Source organism: Macaca fascicularis, chromosome 14, assembly GCF_037993035.2.
Source record: "Macaca fascicularis isolate 582-1 chromosome 14, T2T-MFA8v1.1".
Taxonomy (NCBI): domain Eukaryota; kingdom Metazoa; phylum Chordata; class Mammalia; order Primates; family Cercopithecidae; genus Macaca; species Macaca fascicularis.
Genome location: NC_088388.1, coordinates 54,348,986 through 54,367,149, shown reverse-complemented (window position 1 = coordinate 54,367,149; position 18,164 = coordinate 54,348,986). Strand labels below are relative to the sequence as shown.

The following is an 18,164-nucleotide window of genomic DNA, read 5'->3' as shown; positions in this document are numbered from 1 at the left end:
CAGGCTCTGCAGCTGGATCCAACTAGGGCTCAAATGCTGGGTCTGCCATTCCCAGCTGTGTAACCTGCAGCTTCTCTGAGCCTCAGCGTTCTCATCTGTGAAATGAACATGGTATTAATAATACTAAGATCTATCTCCTATGGATGTCCTTAGGGCAAAATGAGCTAACACATGAAAGATGCTTAGCTAAAACAAATAGCTCTTGTCTGTATTCACTTAGGTTAATATAACAGCCTGAAGATGGAGTGTATATATCCGTGAGGAAGACATGTATTTTGACAATAGAAATACTAAATGGCTCTGTGCTCAGCCATGTATTGTTTAAGGAAGAGGAGTGTTGCCTCCCCTATGACTTTGAAAACTCTTCTATCCCGATGTTTCTGTCTCTGTCTCCATTCCGTCCTCAGAGTCATTCACTGAGCCCTCATGGGGCACACAGCATTGGGTCAGGATTTGTAGGAAAGAGAGAAGAAGGAGTCAAACAAGTTGTCTCTATTTAGGATTAAGTTACTGCTGAATCTCAGTTTCCTCATCTATAAGATGGGGAGAAGTACTGAAAAAATTAAAGAAGCTGTATGTAAAAATGCCTAGCACAGTGCTTGGAACACAGCAGGTACCTAGTAAATTATCATGTTGATTCCTTCCCCAATTAAGAAGATTCAAAAACAAAGGCAGGTTCTGTCTTTTTGCACCATTATCTCCATTTACCCAAATCCATTCAATCCCCAAGGCCAAGCTCAAATGCCAACTCTTCCAGGAAGTCCTCCCAAAGTGGCTGAGATCTCTCCTCTGGGCTTCTCCAGCACAGTTTCCCTTCACCTGTGACTCATGGCACTCAGCACTTTGCTTTGTGTGCTTTGCTTATTTGTGTGTTATCATCTGCACTAGGCCACTAGCTCACTGGGGACAGAAATTCTCTCTCATCCATCTTTAGAATGGTGTGCTGAGCGTGATGGCTGACACTTGAGAATGTACTTTGTGAATGTCTGTTGAATGAATGAGTCTAGCTAGCAAAGCACTGGACCAGGCATTGCCATGGTCTCTAGGCATTGCCATGAACTAGGTGTGTGATGTTGGGAAACTCACTTAACTTCTCTGGATCTCAGTTTTCTCTCCAGTCAAATGAGGATGTTGGATTAGTTTTTAGGGCTGCCTGCCCCAAATTGCCCAATGCCCCTTAAGGGAAGCCCCTTAGAGTGGGAGGGACCTACACAGTGAAACAGGTCACTACCCCAGTTGTAGGTCAGGTGTTCAGTGGAGAACCACCTGAGCCACTGGAGAAGGCCACTGGAAGTCACAGTATAGGGACCAGGGATGGAAAACACAAAGAGAATCACATATCTCTGCACGCAGGCCATGCCCTCTGGTTGGCTACAAATCAAGCCTCTACTCTAGCAGCACAGAAGGGGTCAGAGTCAACCACGGGGCCATCCAGAAAAACTAGCCTTCTGTTAGTAGTTGCTGGTAAAAAGCCTTCCTGCTCACTAGTCTGACATTTCTTTGTTTTGTGTTTTTTTCTGTTTCAATCCTTTATTAGAAACCATGCAAATTGGCCAGGCACGGTGACTCACATCTATAATTCCAGCACTCTGGGAGGCGAAGGCGGGTGGATCACTTGAGGTCAGGAATTCAAGACCAGCCTGGCCAACATGGCGAAACCTCGTCTCTACTAAAAATACAAAAATTACCCAGGCATGGTAGTGCATGCCTGTAATCCCAGCTACTCAGGAGGCTGAGGCATGAGAATTACTTGAACCCGGGAGGCAGAGGTTGCAGTGAGCTGAGATCATGCCATTGCCCTCTAGCCTGGGCAACAAAGCAAATCCCATCTCAAAAAAAAAAAAAAAGAAAAAGAAAAGAAACAAAACGAAACAAAATGAAACCATGCAAACTTTAATATAAAAAATACAAGTGCAATAAGAATCTTTGTGTCAATATGATTCTCAGGATTTGTCTCATGGCAGCCACCCCAAGACCAGGCCTAACTGGAACACCCTGCCACAGGCTGCCCTTGCCTCTCCTTCCTAAAATTCTATTTATGCCATGAGCTCTTGGGACATGAGCTCCTAAAATCATCTAGAACCTGGGCAGTCTGCATCTGTGCCAAATGAGGGCTGGAGCACCTGTCTACTTGCCTGCTATCATTCTCTGACGGCAGGAACCACAGCTGGTTCCCGGCTGCCTCCCTCTTGCAGAGCCTTGGGCCTCGTACTCGATTTGTTAAATGAATGCGTGACTGTAAGAGCAGAAGGGGTGCAAGTCCCCGTGGGCCTGAGCAGAGAGGAGAGACCGTTCCTGAAAAAAATTGAGTTGGTTTCCCAATTTAGGTCTCCTGAGAGTCGATTAGGGCTCTCATTTTTGAAAGAAGAAAAAGCAAAAAACAGAACAAACAAACATCCCCAACCCAAACTGGCTTCCCAGTCACCACGGGAGAGAGCAGATTTCTGTTGCTATGCAGCATAGGTGAGCCAATACCTGCTGTGGGACCCTCAGACCCAGTCATTTGCACCAGCTTTGCCAACTCCTAGTGCTGTCTGTAGCACCACCTCCCGCCCTCACCATTCAACAATGAGGTGCTCATCTTCTGAAAGATAATTATGTAGGACAGATATGCGCAGCAGCTGGGGTGGCTACAGCACTTAACTCTCATCCACATGCTCCACATTTTGCTGAGCACTGAGACTCTGAAGCTACTGGAGGACACTTGGGTCACTGCGTGGCTTGGGGCAGCCTTTCAGGAAATCAATTTCACCAGAAGGTATTCCATACTCCAAAGATTTAATATCAGTAGGAAGCATTTGAGTTTTGAACTTTTTAACTATTCAAGAAAGCAGAAGGAGGATCCTGGCATACAAGGAGTGCCCTGTGTTCAACTGTGCCTGTTGTCTGCACCTGAGTTTGTCTTTTCAAGCTGTTGAGAAAGATAGGCTGGGGGCCAAGAATGAACAAGGAAACTTTTCCTGCTGGCTGCACTGTGGCCCTCAGTAATGCTCCCTGGCCCTTTCTAGGGACAGCTTGATCCCAGTGGCTGGCAACAGGGCCCCTCAGAGGGCAAGAGACACCCCTCCTGGTTCACCCCCAACACTCAGCTCCAGTTTTGCAGATTTCCCCGTTGACAGATGGTCACACAGCTGATCAGGGGAAGAAGGCCTTTTTTTTTGTATTTGATTCCTGCCAGTTTTATCAAAAACTGGTCACCTTGGCTAGTCCGTAAAGCAAAATGGTACAAAGCCCTCTTGCCGTAGATTGCTACAGGGAGCTCATGAGCAAAAGGATGGAAGGCCCTTTGCCCTCCCAGGTGCTGTCTTTGGTCAGCAGGGTAGCATGCCGGGGAGTTCCTGATTCTCTAAGATAGTTTCCTGTATCAGGTAAAGGGGCCAAGAGGAGTGATGAGCTCCCCACACCACTGCCAGGCGCAGGCAGCTTCAGCAGTGCAGCGTGCTGGGACCTCGGCAGAGTGGCTGGTGAGAGCAGAGAAGAGGCTGGCAACATACAGGACTAGAGCTGCAGAAACGGACTGAGTCCTGGGGCTGGTCCACAAAGAGGCATGTTTCTCAAGAGCCTATACACCCAGGCATCACTAAGGATGCTCATTTCAGGAGGAGCTTAGCAGTGGGAAGTCCCAGCCCCCATGATGTAGGAAGCCAGGCAGATCAAACAATGGGAGCAGGGCCCCAGTTTGGTGGTACAGGGAACGGAGTCTAGCCCCTCAAGGAAGAGGATTGACCAAGGTTAGCTGGGAAGCTGGAGCCCAGCTAAGGGGATGAGGCAGGCATCAGAGCAAGATTCCATTCCACCAAAGAACAGCAAACTGACAGGAAACAGAGGAAGGCCAAATGCAGGACCAACTCAGAGGCTGAGGAAAGCTGGGGTTGCTGGCCAGCAGGTACAGGGAAGTCATCCCAGGCTGCTGTACCGCTGTTAAGTCAAGGCCACCCACTGGGAAGAAATGATACTGCTCTGCAGAGTCTCTGCAGAGGTCGGGACTGGCCACGCTGCTAGCACACAGCACCTTGATGTACTTGGCCAAAAGGTGCCTTCTTCGGACTACCCAGTTAGAAAAGGCACTTTGGAGACAGACTCATACCGGGATGCATGATTTAGCAAATAGACAGCACAGGCTTTATTTTAGCCCCTATGTGCCCCTGGCCTGGGTACCCTGGCATAGAATCATGTGTGGCAGCTGAGAGGTAGGTTCAGAAATGGACACAGTCAAATCAGTTGAATCTGTCAGATATCTATATCTATATCTATATCTATATCTATATCTATATCTGTATCTATATATATGTCTATATACATAGAAACTTTACTTCCATAGAACTGGCCAAAGCAGGGCCCAGGCCTGGGGTCAGGGCTTCAATCAACAGGGAGAGATGGGTGTTTAATACCCAGAGTAGCCAGAAACTCAAGAGTCATATAAGTAAGAGCTTGGGAAAGTGCTACTGGACATCACCAGAGGAGACATAGCTGTGGCCATGCCCAAGAGGAACTCTCAGGCTTGGCATAAGATGTGGCAAGTAGAGGCAACCCCAGGCAGTAAGGGGCAATGATAAGAGAACCCAGGACTCAGGTGGTACTGGGCAGTGTGCACCCCAAGGTTGCTGGGTATTTGCTGCCAGTCTTGTGGGTGAGCCAGCCTAATTGCACTGGTCAAAGCCATAGAGGTGGGCAGTGGCAAGGAGCCTTAGGCTGAATGGGCTGACAGCCCATGTGCCTTGCTGTGTAAACACCTTTAAGCTGCCTGAGTCTTGGTTGTAATTTGATTAGCTATATGGGATTCTTTAAGCTCCATAAAGCACAATACTGTTGGACCATCCTTTTCCTCTGTTTTTTTTTTTTTTTTTTTTTTTTTTTTTTTAACTTTTGCAATTATTCCAGCTGCATGCAAAGCTGTTGGTAGTTTTACAGCCTGGAATGACTATCTCTTGTGTAGGACAGAATCTTTGAAACATTAAACAATGATTAGGCAGGCTCTGGGCCAAGGGATAATGGGGTTTCTGCAGGGGGTGGGGAAGGACCCAGCAGCTGGTGGCAGGCAATCCGGGGAGCTCTGATTCTATTTCATCACTACATTGACTTTCTTACCACAATTAAAAATAACAATGATTCACAGTTGTGCAATTATTTGTCATTCATCAGGATTTTGAAGGTGGCTCCAGGTAGCAGTGGGTGGTTAAAGAGGCTCAACTCATTGTTAGTGGGGACTGAAACACCACTGCTCACACAAGCACACACAAGCCCACGTGCCTATGTGGCTGCATATGCTGCTTATGCACGCACACTACTGCATAAGTGCACACACACAGGTCCGCATCCACCCACAAACATGCTCACAGACACACAATATACACATGAACACAGTGCTCACATGGATGCATTAACACATACATGTGTGCACACATGCACATACCCACTTGTATGCATGAATATGAACACATGGATATGCATGCAAGGCACACACACAACCATGTGTTACATGCATGTAATGCAATACACACGTACACAAGAAACATGTATGTGTGCACACATGAACAGAGTACTTGCATATACATGTAAAAAGATGTGAAGACATACACATGCACATACATGCACACTCACACAGGCATGCCAACTTCTCCCTATTTCACAGGGAATAGGAAGCTGCCTCCCTCTCACAAGGTGACCTAAAGCACGGCTGTCAACTGTTCAACTACCTCTCACCCAACAGAAGCCAGGAAGCCTCTAGGCAACCCATCTCTCCTTCTTACTGAAACCCCAAGCAAATCTCCAGGCAAAGCTCGAGGCTAGGACACAGACACACCCTTCTCTGAAGTTCCCTTTCTGTCTCCTAACTCACTGGTCCTGCTGCCCAACAGCTCTCTCTCCAGAGGGAATGGAGAAAAGGGATGAGGACAAAATTCAAATAAGCTGTTTGGAATCAGAGATCCATGGGGCACCAGAGACAAGCAGCCTGTTTAATGGTAAAGGCTGTAGGCTCCGAAATCAGACAGTCAAATCGCACCTCTGTAACTCTGGACAATTTCCTTAACTTCTCTGTGTCTGCCTCCTTGTTACATCAGGTGACATTGGTAATGGTCCACACCACCATCGTATGGCACTAATTTATGTGAAGTACTTAAAATAACTCTGGCACATACGAAGTGCTCAATGAGCTGGGGGTGCCTGGTCAGGACTCTATCTAGGGGCACTGGGGGTCACTTGAGTCTCAGGATCAGGCCTAGAGAAGTGGGGGTCAAACTCCAGCCCTGGCCAGAGGCAGCTAGCTGGGTGGTGCCTAGCTGGAAGCCTGAAAACCAGCCTGGGGAACCCTTCCTGGCCAAGCCTGCCTGCTGCCCCCAACAAAGTAGATGCAGGACCCCAGCCATCACTGTACCCAAGAGAGGGCCAAGGAGGCTCACCTACATTGGACCTGCCATTTTAGTGCATGTGGCGGTCATCCTGGCTCTGGTCTGCCCTCCCTGAGAAGCAATGGGGTGAGCTGGCTGTCAGGAGAGAACCAGAGAGGGGGTGCCCATGTTGATGCCTCCCAGGCTTCCAGGGGCAGGAGAGTAGAGGAGACACGAGGTCCAGGGCCAGCAGGCCTGGATGTGAATTCCTGTCCCAGCACTTCCTGACTATGTGGCCTTGGGCCTGGTCCCTTTTTTCCTTTTTAGACTCTCTGAGACTTAGCTGTCTCATCTATGAAATGGAGATGGTGACCACATCTACTTCCCTGGGAGATCATGACTATTCTTTTGTCAACAAAATTGATAGAGTGACTATGATGAGTGGCACACTGGGCTAGTTATTGTTGGGGTCTTGAGATGACCACGATCATGTTCCTGTCACACTGGTCACCTTGGCTAGTCTGACCTAAACTACTCACTGTAATTTAGTGAGTCAATAACCAGGTAAAATACAGCAGGATAAGGAGGAGCCAGGGTGCATGGGAGCACTGAGGCCAACCCCCTCATCCAGCTGGGGTGGTGCTGGGGGCAGAGCCATGGAGGAATTTCTGGAAACAGTGGTAGCAAAGCTGACTTTGGAAGTCTGGAGCTAAGCAAAGTGGGTGGGGGAGTGGAAGACATTCATTCCCAGCAAAGGGAGCAAACCAGGATGGGCTGGCTGTGGCCACCATGTCCACATACAGTGCAGACAAGCAAGAAGAAGTGCACGCTGGACAAAGCGATGAGACTGCCTGTGCTGGAGGAAGTGGTCTTCTGTGGGAGTCAGAAGACCTGGGGCCCTAGCTCAGCTCTGCCATGCAAAGAAGTGGCACACTGGCAGGTTTCTGCCCAATGTAGGTCCGCAGTTTCCTCCCAAGAGCCAGCTAGGATTAATTGGCTGACCTTGGGTTCTGCCCATCTGACGCTGTTGTCAGGAGGGACAGTTTCCTTCTGCCCATCTCTTGAGGCCCGCTGAGTTGTATGCCTTCTCCTGGCAACGGATATGGGAGGTTTCTAGCAAACGTGACCAGCGTGAAGACTGGGTCAATGAACAAAGGAGATCCCTGGCCTGGGAGACAGAGAAGATTCGATCCAGCCTTCAAGCACATGAAGTGCTGGGAAGCAGCCATTGCCTTGCTTGAAAGCGGCAGCAGGAGACAAGTGTCGGGCTGGATTCAGGTTGGGTGAGGCACTGCCAACCCAGAGCAGACAGACATCTCCAGGGCATGGGATTCTTAAAAGAATATTTGATATTACCATTGCTTTGATGTGCTTTTAATCACAAATTCAAATTAATTTTGAAATTTCAAGTGGCATAAAAGAAGGGTATGTGGTTTTTATGTTTATCAAAAGAGGACATGAGTTCAAAAAGGAAATAGAAATTGACTACAGCAAAGAAAACTTTTTTTTTTCCCCCAGAAATGGAAGTGGCTGAATTGTGAGATGGGGCGAGGGAACAGCTGGGACAGCTGGTGAGGGAGCCTGAGCGGGTTTGCGCTCACTGGGCACTCGCTCTGTGCCAGGCACGGGGATACCTGTGCCACATGAACAAGCTCCCGGAGTGCTTAGCCAGGCACTCGGCGCAAAGCACGTGGCCACCAAAAACCTGTTGAAGGACTGAAAGAATGAAGCAATGAATGCCAAGAGTCAAAGGCAGAGATGCCTCTATTGACTGAAAATCCTGGTGCTTCCCTCCCTCTGGAAGTCTGTAGAGGCTGAATCATGCAATCCCAGCTAAAGACGTTGGTCCACTGGGATTTGCTGAAAAGTGTGGTAATTGAAACCAGCAGGCTCAGAGCTGTGCTCCCACCATTTTCTTGATTTGACAAGGAGGATGAGGAGGGGAGGGAAACATGGCCTTCGAGCTGCAGAGCAGGCAGAGCCTGGCCACTACTGTCAGGAATGCTTGTAGAGGGTGGGTAATGCAGGGAGGCTCAGGGTTGATCATCTGACTCTGAGGATGGGAAGTGAGTTCAGACCAGCAAGAGAAACTTACCTTCTCCTCTGCACTCCACCCTACATTTATGCCATATCCCTGGGATACAACAGGGAAGCTCCAAGGACCCTGGCCCAGGAAGAAACACTCCACCCAGTGGTGCCCACAGCCAGAGGCTAGCTCTGGGGGAGCTGAGGCGGAGGCAGCTGTCCCGGGCTCCTCAGTTGCAGCACAGATGGAGGACAACAATTAGAACAGTGACTCACAAAGAATCAGAGTGCCCTGCAGCTATGCTAAAATGCAGGTTTCAGGCCTTGCCCCAGATCTACAGATTCAAAATTATTTCATTAAATCCATATTTATTGAACAACTACAAATACCAGGCACTATTCTAGGGGCTGGAGATGCTTCACGGGGCAAAATAAATGCCCCTGTCTTCTTGGAGCTTACACACTGGGGGAGGGAAATGTGCAAATAATTAGGGGAGAGTAAATGAGTGAGCACAGTATGTCAGATGGCATTTGGAGATACAGAGGAAAAGAAACAAGGGGTGGGGTGAGGAGTGACACGGAGGAGGGCTGTCCTTTAAATGGGGTGATTCACTGACAGCCCTAGTGAGAAGAAGGCATTTGAGTAAAGGCCTAAAGAGGAAAAGGAGCAAGTTGTGCAGATATGGAGCAGGGTGGGGGGAGGGAATAGAAAGAACATTCCAGATGGAGAAACCAGCAAGTACAAATGTCCTGAGGCCAGGGCATGCCTGGTATGAACCTCCACATTATTCAAAAAATAAAAATTTAGTAATATACAAACGGGGTCTTGCTATGTTCTCCAGCTGGTCTTGAATGCCTCGGCTCAAGTGATTCTCCTGCCTTGGCCTACCAAAGTGCTGGGATTACAGGCATGAGCCACCACACACTGCCAAATGTCCATATTTTTACCCAAGCTCAAACGCTAAAGTTTGAGACTGCTGCAGCAGAGTGACAGCGTGATAGATCGGAGCCAGCCCCTGAAAAAGTGGAGCTTGTTGAGGAAGTTGCTAAGGAGACAGAGAACAGGGATTCACGCTCCTACATAACGGCCACTTACAGAGCCTTCAGTCCCTAGCTTCTGAGTGAGAGCTAAAGGTCTAGAGAGGCTTGGAAGAAGAAAGCAGTGATTGACTGCCCTGTTCCTGTGTTTGAGGAAGCACAGGCCTGACCCAAAGCAAAGGTGTGGCCGAAGAGAGCTTGGGGAGACACGAGACGCCAGCATGCACGGAACTAGTAATAGAAACCTGGGAAGGAAGGTTTAGTAAGGAAGACATTCGGATGGCTCTGCACGGCTGCGTAATTTAGTTTTAAACACCAACATCCCTTCCATCATGTTATCTCATTCAAGCCTCCCAACAACCCCTGAGGTAGGAATTATACATCTCAATTTTACAGATAAGGAAAATAGGGTTCGCAGAGGTTAAGAACACACAGCCAGCACGAAGTCAGAGAGAGCTGGAACGGAAAAGCTGGCTGAATGCCAAATTCTGCCCTCTTCCCATCAAAACAGCTGTCTTTCAACAGTGGCTACTTGTCAGCTGTTATCATGATTATTGTTACTGTTGTTATTATTATCACTGTCATTTTAAGTCACCCTTGGCACCCAGAAGCTCACACAGAACTTTCACTCCGATTCCCTCACCTTATCCCCAGTGCCTCTGTGAGGCAGACAGGCAAGGCAGGGCCTGATGTCCCATCGCGGCACAGAAGAAAACCTAAGCCCAGAGACCCACGGCCAGAAAGCAGCAGAACCGAGCCTGGAAACCAAGTCTTAGAACATTTCATCCCCACTTTAGACTTATCTGCCGAACTCCTCATGGCAGAGACTAGGTCTGATCCGTCACCCCCTTCCTTCCCTTGGCCCAGGCTGGTACTACAGAAACGTTAGTTGAACCGAGCGGAGTTGGCCTGATTTGAAAAACATGAAAGTCTTGCGCGGAATGAGATGGCCAAGAGAAGCAGCCCCCAACATGAAGCCTGCACAGGGTCTGGCCACAGCTGCTTTCCTCCAAGTCAGGCTGAGGTCCGAGGGGCCTTTAGCCATGTCCTAAGGCCAGAGAGCCGCCACTTCCTCCAGGAGCTCACTCTAATGTCTCTTCTTCCCCTTTTGTGAGTTCAGCTCAGCCCGGGGTCAAGGAGCCCCATTCCTGGTTACCTCCCTGTCCCATTCCACATGGGAACTCTAGCCAGGGCCAGGCCCCTTCCCATCATGTCCGGCCTCCACTCTGGCCCTGTCGGCCATCAGGCACTGAGCCTGCTGCTATGCTTGACTCTAGGCACCCATCACCACAGCCATGTTACCTCCTGCTGCCTCCCTGTTCCCTCACAGGGCAGGAGAAAGACGACTCCTTTATTTTCAGAGGCAATCCTTGCTTCTGTGCCCTGGATCCCATCTTCCTCCTCAGAGGCCCTGCTCCAAACCCTGGCCTCAGGTGCCCACCTCCCCAGACCCATTAAATCACTAGAGGTAAAACCTGGGCCCTGAATGTCTTAAAAGCCCTCCAAGTGATTCTAATATGCACTCAGGGTCTTGAGAACAACCTACATTTAAGAAAAGAGAACTAGAACACAATAAAATACAATAGAATTGAATTGAACAGAACAGAACATAATATAATAGAAAATAGCAGAGTGCTTGGCACATTACAAGGGTAAGCATTGTTTCTTAAAAGTCATGTTCCCATCGTGTGTGTATGGGTGTGAGTGGGTGTGTCATCCTGGGTCATGATGTAACTTTATTTCTTGCTGTAGAAGATGGTAATTTTTAATTTTTATTTTTGGAAAACATTGCTCCAGTTCCTGCCTGAGCTTGTGATTCTCCTCTACAGTCAAGAATCCTCGAGGAAAAATCTTCCCTCACTGCCTGCTCTTTATCTTCATCTGGCTTCGACAGCCCCCATCCCCAACATTCCACTAAAGCTTCTCGCTGAGGTTTCCCAGGTCTGTCCCTTCCACACTCAGTGGCTTCTGCTCAGGTTCCTCATCCTTCCACCTGTCTGTGGGGTTGTGTGAATAGACAGTTCTCTTATTCCTGAAATTCTCTCTGTCCACAGAGACTGTGCTGTCTTCCAGATTCTCCCGAGCGTTCCTCCTCTCTCACCTGCTAACGCTCTTCCTCCCGACGCCTACATATCTTACCCTCAGTATTCTCTCAAGCTTCTAACTTCCTGTTCTTTCCACTTCCCTTTTGACTTCCTCTCCTTCCAGTCAATGGCTTTAAGTACTCCACGCATGAGACTCCAAATCCGTGTTCCCACATTTCCCCTCTGGGGCTCCTGCCACGCAGTTTGCTGGCTTATGTGCCTGCCTCCTGGAAATGGGTTAGAACTCAGGGAGGGTAATAGTGACAGGGATCAATTCACAGTCACACATGATGTGACCACTGCAGGCAGGCGAGGCAAGCAAAGGAGGATTTATCAACTGCATTTTCCAGAGAGAGAGAAACAGACTCTGAGAGGCTGAGGGACTTTTCCATAGTCACTTATCATCCATGGTGGAGAGGGTTCCAGAATCTATGACTTCAGGCTTTAATCCAGAGCTCTGGCTCTTAACACTATGCACTGGACACCGAATACGTTCAAAAGTGAAGCCACATGTTATTCCTGAAACTAAAGCTTCTCTAACAGACCTGTGAATCATTAGGAATGCTTTCTAAGGCCAGTCTCAGTGGCTCATGCCTGTAATCCCAACATTTGGGAGGGCGAGGCAGGAGGATTGCTTGAGTCCAGGAGTTTGAGACCTGCCTGCCCAACATAGTGAGACTTCATCTCTACAAAAATTACAAAACATTAGCCAGGCATGGTGGATGCAACTGTAGTCCTAGCTACTCGGGAGGCTAAGGTGGGAGGATTGCTTGAGCCTAGGAGGTCGAGGCTACAGTGAGCTGTGATCGTGCCACTGCATTCCAGAGTGGGCAACAGAGCAAGACCCTATCTCAAAAAAAATCAAAATTAAAAAAAAGAATGCCTTTTAAAACAGCGATGTCTAGAACCCTCTTCGAACTCACTGAATTAGAATCTCCTAGAAGATTCATGTGCCCCTCACCCAGTATTCCCCAATGGTAACGTTGTACACAACCACAGCACAATATCAAAACCAGGCCACTGACACGGCTACAATCCACAGAGCTTGTTCAGCTTTCTCCTTATACAGGCAGGCACTGGTTTGGGTGTGCATATATAGCTTGATGCAGTTGTGATGACAAGTACAGCTTTGTGTAACCAATACCACAATCAAGATAGTTTACTGAACCATCACCACAATGCTCTAGAGCTTTGGTTTTGAAAGTTCTTGGGTGCTGCTCATCTGCATCCCTGATGATGGACTACTGCACCAGGGCATTGCTCCTGCTGCCTGCCTCTTCTGGGGCAATGCACCGCCACCCTCTAAATCACCCTGGCTTGAAACTCTGAGCTGTCATTGACCTCCCCGCTGTTGGCCTGCCTGCCCATGGCTTCTCAGTCAAATGGTCCAACAGATTTTTCCTTCATAATACCTCTCAGGCCCATAACTTGTCCCTGACTTCAGGCCTCTTGACTTCTCTCTACTGCTGCAATAGCCTTCTCATCCATTTCCCTTCTTCAAGATGCCCCAGCCAATATCATAACCCATGCCCAAATTCCTCCATTGCCCAGCTCTGACCCCGTCATTCCTCTGACCAAAAGCTTTAGACAGTTATTGCCATTTACAAAATAAAGTTCAAACTCTTTAAGTTCAAATAGGAAATCCTCTATATCTGATTCACTTTCCTTATCTAAATTTCTCAAACTCAATACCAGCCTTTTCCATATGGCTTATAGTCCAAATGGTATCCTTAAGGACATGATAAGGTTCTCACCATAGGGAAGAAATGAAAGGCTCTGAGATTTCTTCCTCCTAGTGCTCCATTCTCTTCTCTCTTGTTATGTGAGAAGTTGTGCCTCTTGCTTGGGGGATGTTTTCATCCTCGAATGCTGGTTCTTCCATGCTGTGCCTCCTTACAATGTAAGACGTGAGGAGGATCAGCAGGCCGAGGTGAAGTCCAGGGATAGAGTGTGTGGGGCAGGCTAGTCAGGCTGTCTGGCGTTAGTCACTAGGGGATGGGAGTTTTCTTAGGCCTTAGTTTTTTGGGTCCCAGGCTAGATGATGGTAGGCAGCCATCAGAGACAGGAGCTGAGCCCTTCCTGTCTCCCTCATGATACACAATTACCTTTAAGACTATGTTGCCTGTTTGCATCCTTGAAGCCTTTTCCTTTCTTCATGTCCACAGAACAATGAGAATCAAATGATTCTCCAGCAGTGCCCTTCAGAAATTTCTAAAATCCCCTCACAGCACTGCTCCCACGCTTCTTACCATATGATGATAAAATGAAAATGAAGATTCGCTTTCTCAGATTAAATACGTTTCAATTATCCAATGTGTTTCAGCTTTAATTGATAACAAATCACAAATTGCCCATCTGAACTTCTCATTACAGCAACTGATTCACTAGGAAATTTACTACCTGACACCAGAGAAAGCTCAAAAGATAACACAAGCTCAGTGTTTCTGTGACACAGCGACCCAGAAGTCTATTTTGAGAAATCATGCGTTATCAGAAGTACATTCATATAAATGGTCCTGTCAAGAACACTGGTTTTTCAGCTGTCTCCAAATGTGGTCTTTAAGTCTAGAATGGTATATGATGGCACATGGGGGTGCAAAGAACCAGAGACCAAGAAATGTGCACCAGGGAGAAGAGGTGGCTGGTAGTGCTGGAGAAAGAGAGTTAGTGATGTCATGGCCTCAATGAGGTGTTTGCAGGCCACCCAGGGCCTGGCTAAGGACAGATGAAACAGGGAACAGGGGATCCAGCAAAGAGGCTAGACATTTGACAGGTCTGCTGCTGTCACTGAGTTACATGTCCACTCCCATCCCCATCATCACCACCACCACAACCTCCATCACCACCAGCACCATCATCACCACCACCACTGCTAACATAACACCAGTGAACAATCTTCCAGGCAGAGGCTGAGGAACCCTACTAGGTGAAATGATGCATCATGGAAAAGAGTCACTGGACATGTTCACTGTGTACATGGTAGGGTAGGAGGTCAGGGCCTTCTATCTTATCATATTGCACTGGAATATGGGAGGGGAGAGTAGGCAGCCAGTGAGAAAAAGCCTAAAGACCAGACCCCTCTGGGATGCAGAGGCCATGCTCGGATGCAGAGGCTGTGCTCACATGCAGTGAACCTTCCGAAGCAGTGGCCACCATGAATTTCTCATCTATACTCCAGAGAAAAAGCAGCCACAGACAGCCTTGAGCAAATGTGAACCCCGATGTTGAACCATCGGCTTCGATGTCAGCCAGGAAGCAGGGCTTGGGCCTTGGGAAGCTCTGACACTCACCGTTACTGCTGTTGTCATCCACCAGGATGATCTCCTTGAGCAGATGCGGGGGCGTGCGTTCGATGGCTGAATGGATGGAGCGCAGCAGCACCGAAAGTGCTTCATTGACGAAGATGAACACGATGCTCACCTCCGGCAGGCTGTCAGGAAACGAGAGGTTACGGCACCTGCAAAGAATAGCCAAGCACTTAGATTTGCTAGTCACCTCAGGAGCTGACCCACCCCGTGTCCTGGCTCCAGCTTTGCTGGAGGGCTCAGGAGTCCAGATTCTTCCAAGGGCCCCTTCTTTGATGCACTTAAGATGAGCCCTAAATGTCCAGCAGTAAGGCCCACAAGCATTGAAACCAGTTCACCCCACACCTGAGTTGAATTTGTCAGTGACTATGCCAGCTGAACAGTAATGCCATGAGCACTTAGGACAGCACATGGTAGCTGGCAGGTAGTCCCCGATTGTTTACTAGAAGAATGACTTAATGTTTCTAAATCCAGTAGAATGGGAAATGCAACCAAAGTCAATTTGTAGTATTTCCAAAATGGCAGCCAACACCTAGGTGAGGCCAGACCTCAGGCACCCAGCCTCGGAAGACAAAGATGCCTCCTCCCAGAGGCTTCTACTGCCAGAATCTACTTCCCTTCACTCCAGAAGGCATACTGCCTGCGACTTCTCCTGCTTCTCGCTCATCACAGAAATCCAGTTTCCAGAACAGGGCTGGAGCTAGAAACAGTCTCAACATGAGGAAAAAGCAGAAGGACCAGGTCCAACCTCATTTCACAGATGGGGAGACTGAGGCTCAAAGAGGTTGAGTTCCCACCTATGGCTGCATTCTCAGTCAGCTACCATGACAGAATCCCAACTCTGGTCCTCTGACACCTGCACCAGGATCTCTCCTTGAAGGAGAAATGGCCATGAAAGAGAATGCCCCTAACTGGCCCATTTCCCCATAGCTCTGCTGAAACCCTGAAGCCATTTGGTGGTCTCTTGAGGACTTGAGGTATTCCCCATATGAAGAGGAACACAGTTCTGAAATCAGACCCCATGAGAGGCCAGACAATGGAAAGTGCCATGGCTCCTGAGGGTAGTTCCCTCCTCCGCAAGCATAGTCTCTATGGGCAGGAGACCACTGCTGGTGCCCTTCCCTGCCTGACACTAAATGCTGTTCTAGAAGGCACTAAGCTCCCATTTTCCGTGTAGATGAATGAAAGAATGGAGCAGCAATCACAGCCCTGTCCCAGGCCCTGGGTTTGGAGAGGAGGGTTCCCACTGAAGGCTCCAGGGGTTTAGGGCTGGTGACCATGTTCCATTGCTCCAGAGTGGGAGGTGCAGCCAGGTCAGAACACGCAATAATGAGCATAATTGCACGGGGCTTCTGCTCGTCAGTAATTAAAGTGTTGCAGAATAGGAATGGGCCTGCTCTTCTTTAATGAGGAAGGCTGCAGGATAACCAGCATTGAGCAATTTGGAGAAATCACCATGGGGCCCCAGCCTGCTTAAGAGCATGAGATTAATAAACTAAGATCAGTGTCTCTATGGTTACCAGAAATTTACAGAAACTTTTCCCATTCTATTTCCAGCTCTCCTTCTCTCTCGCCAGAGAGGAATGAGGGAAAGAAAGAGTTGAGTCTTTTCCCAAATCTACTTCGTACTTGTGATTTTAATAAAACCAAGTTAATAGATTGGTGTAGAATTCATTTGTTCGTGCATTTAATGGAATAGATATATATTGAATATCTTCCTCTAGGCAGGTAGTCTTACAGGCACTGAGGGTACAGCAGGAAGTGGACATAGTCCCACAGTCCCTGTCCTTATGGAGCTTATGCTTTGACAGAGAAACAGATAAATATGGAAGAAAAAATACAATTTCATATAAGTGCTAAGATGAAAAGAAACTCTAGGCAAGAGAACGGGATGGTACCCTGGCAGCTGTTGTACGAGGAGTGGTCAGGAAGGACTCTCTGAGGAAGAGAGGTTGGATCAGAAACTTAAATGGCATGCAAAAATGAGTCGTGCAAGGGTTCTGTGGGTCCAAAGGAACAGTGCTGTGGCTGAAGAGGAGGGAACCAGCTGATTTGACAATGATGAAAGAATGAAGGGAATAGAGAGGGAGGTGAGGGGAGGAACTTGAATGAAGGAGAAAGACTGGCATGCCTTCTGAAGTTCATCAGATCTTTTTCAATATTTTAGAAAAGAAAACTGTGATTACAATTTTCATAACAGCAATTAAAAGATCTGTGGTTGACAGTCAAATAAGTCCTCTAGCTAGTATTTATTTATGGTGATCAAGACCAGCAGCTGGGCTTTCCCTAGGCACGGAAACTGACAGAGATGAGTATTAACACACACACCATTTGTTAATTGCATTTAAAAAGTAATACCATATGTGGCCAAACAAATAGCACATGAATTCTTCTTTAATATAAAGTATAATAGACAGCTCCCAAGAAGGCCAGTGGATTGGTACAAGTTCACTGTCCTCCCTGCTAAACTCCACCAGCAATGAAGACTTTGCTTCTGTATCTCTGCACTTCCCCAGGGGGTCTGCTCTGCGTTCCCAGAGCCTCACTATCCAAATCTCCAGGGTGTTCAGAGATGGGGGGTAACTGTTTCCCCCTACTCTCTTTCCTTCTTAATTCTGAACATAGTGCCCAGTCTCCCCCATCTGAGGAAACCAATTTTAATTCCTCCCGGCAGCAGCCATGATGGTTTGAGCTGCCAGTCTCTGGAAGCTGGTCTCCTGATGGTCTTTCTCCATGCAGAATGAAACGCTGTATTTGTTTAATAAGCTAAGCCCTGCTGATCACAATTTTCGCATGAAAGACTTTTGAACATAAAGTTTTCCTAGGAAAACTCATTTGAACACAGCCGAACACACTTTCTAGGGCGTCACATTCAAACCTGTTTATTGTCTGCCCCGCTCTACTAGAATGAAGCCCCCTGACAGCAGGAACTTTGCTTTCGGACTGTGCTGTCTCCTAACCTTGGACTACAGTCTGGCACTTAGTAGGCACTCCATGAATGTTTATGGAATGAAACAAACTTAACAAGCTTGCTTATTTTATCTACGGCCTACATTTTGAGTGCCTGCCGCTGATGTCGGACTGCTCCTTTTTCTTACAAACCTCCTCCCTTGGAAGGAGAGTCAGGTCCTCCCCCCGCCAGCAGGCTCCTGTTCTCCCGTGCTCCCTCCTCCTGCAGGAATGGCCCCAATGCCTCACATTGGAAGTCTCCAGAAGTGCTCAGTTTCTTTACACTGTAATCCCTCCAGGCCAAATGCCCTGACCTCCTTAAATCCTTCTTTTCTCTTCTCTCCTGGGACCGCTGGGGCCTCCTGGCGATAGCCATGCTTCTGCTGTGGCCTCTCTCTTGGCATCAGGAGACACCTTCCCTCAGCCTTCAGTTT

The 18,164-nt window shown here is 48.2% G+C and overlaps 1 protein-coding gene across 6 annotated transcripts in view; it reads right to left on the bottom strand.

Moving 5' to 3' along the window:
* Window positions 1-18,164, bottom strand: part of GALNT18 (polypeptide N-acetylgalactosaminyltransferase 18) — a 362,191-nt gene that overhangs the window by 148,755 nt on the left and 195,272 nt on the right. For all 6 annotated transcript variants that reach the window (XM_065528547.2, XM_065528548.2, XM_005578608.4 and 3 more), the window contains one exon: window positions 14,767-14,933. In XM_065528547.2, the coding sequence (XP_065384619.1) occupies window positions 14,767-14,933 (167 nt within the window). The remainder of the gene's footprint in view (window positions 1-14,766; window positions 14,934-18,164) is intronic.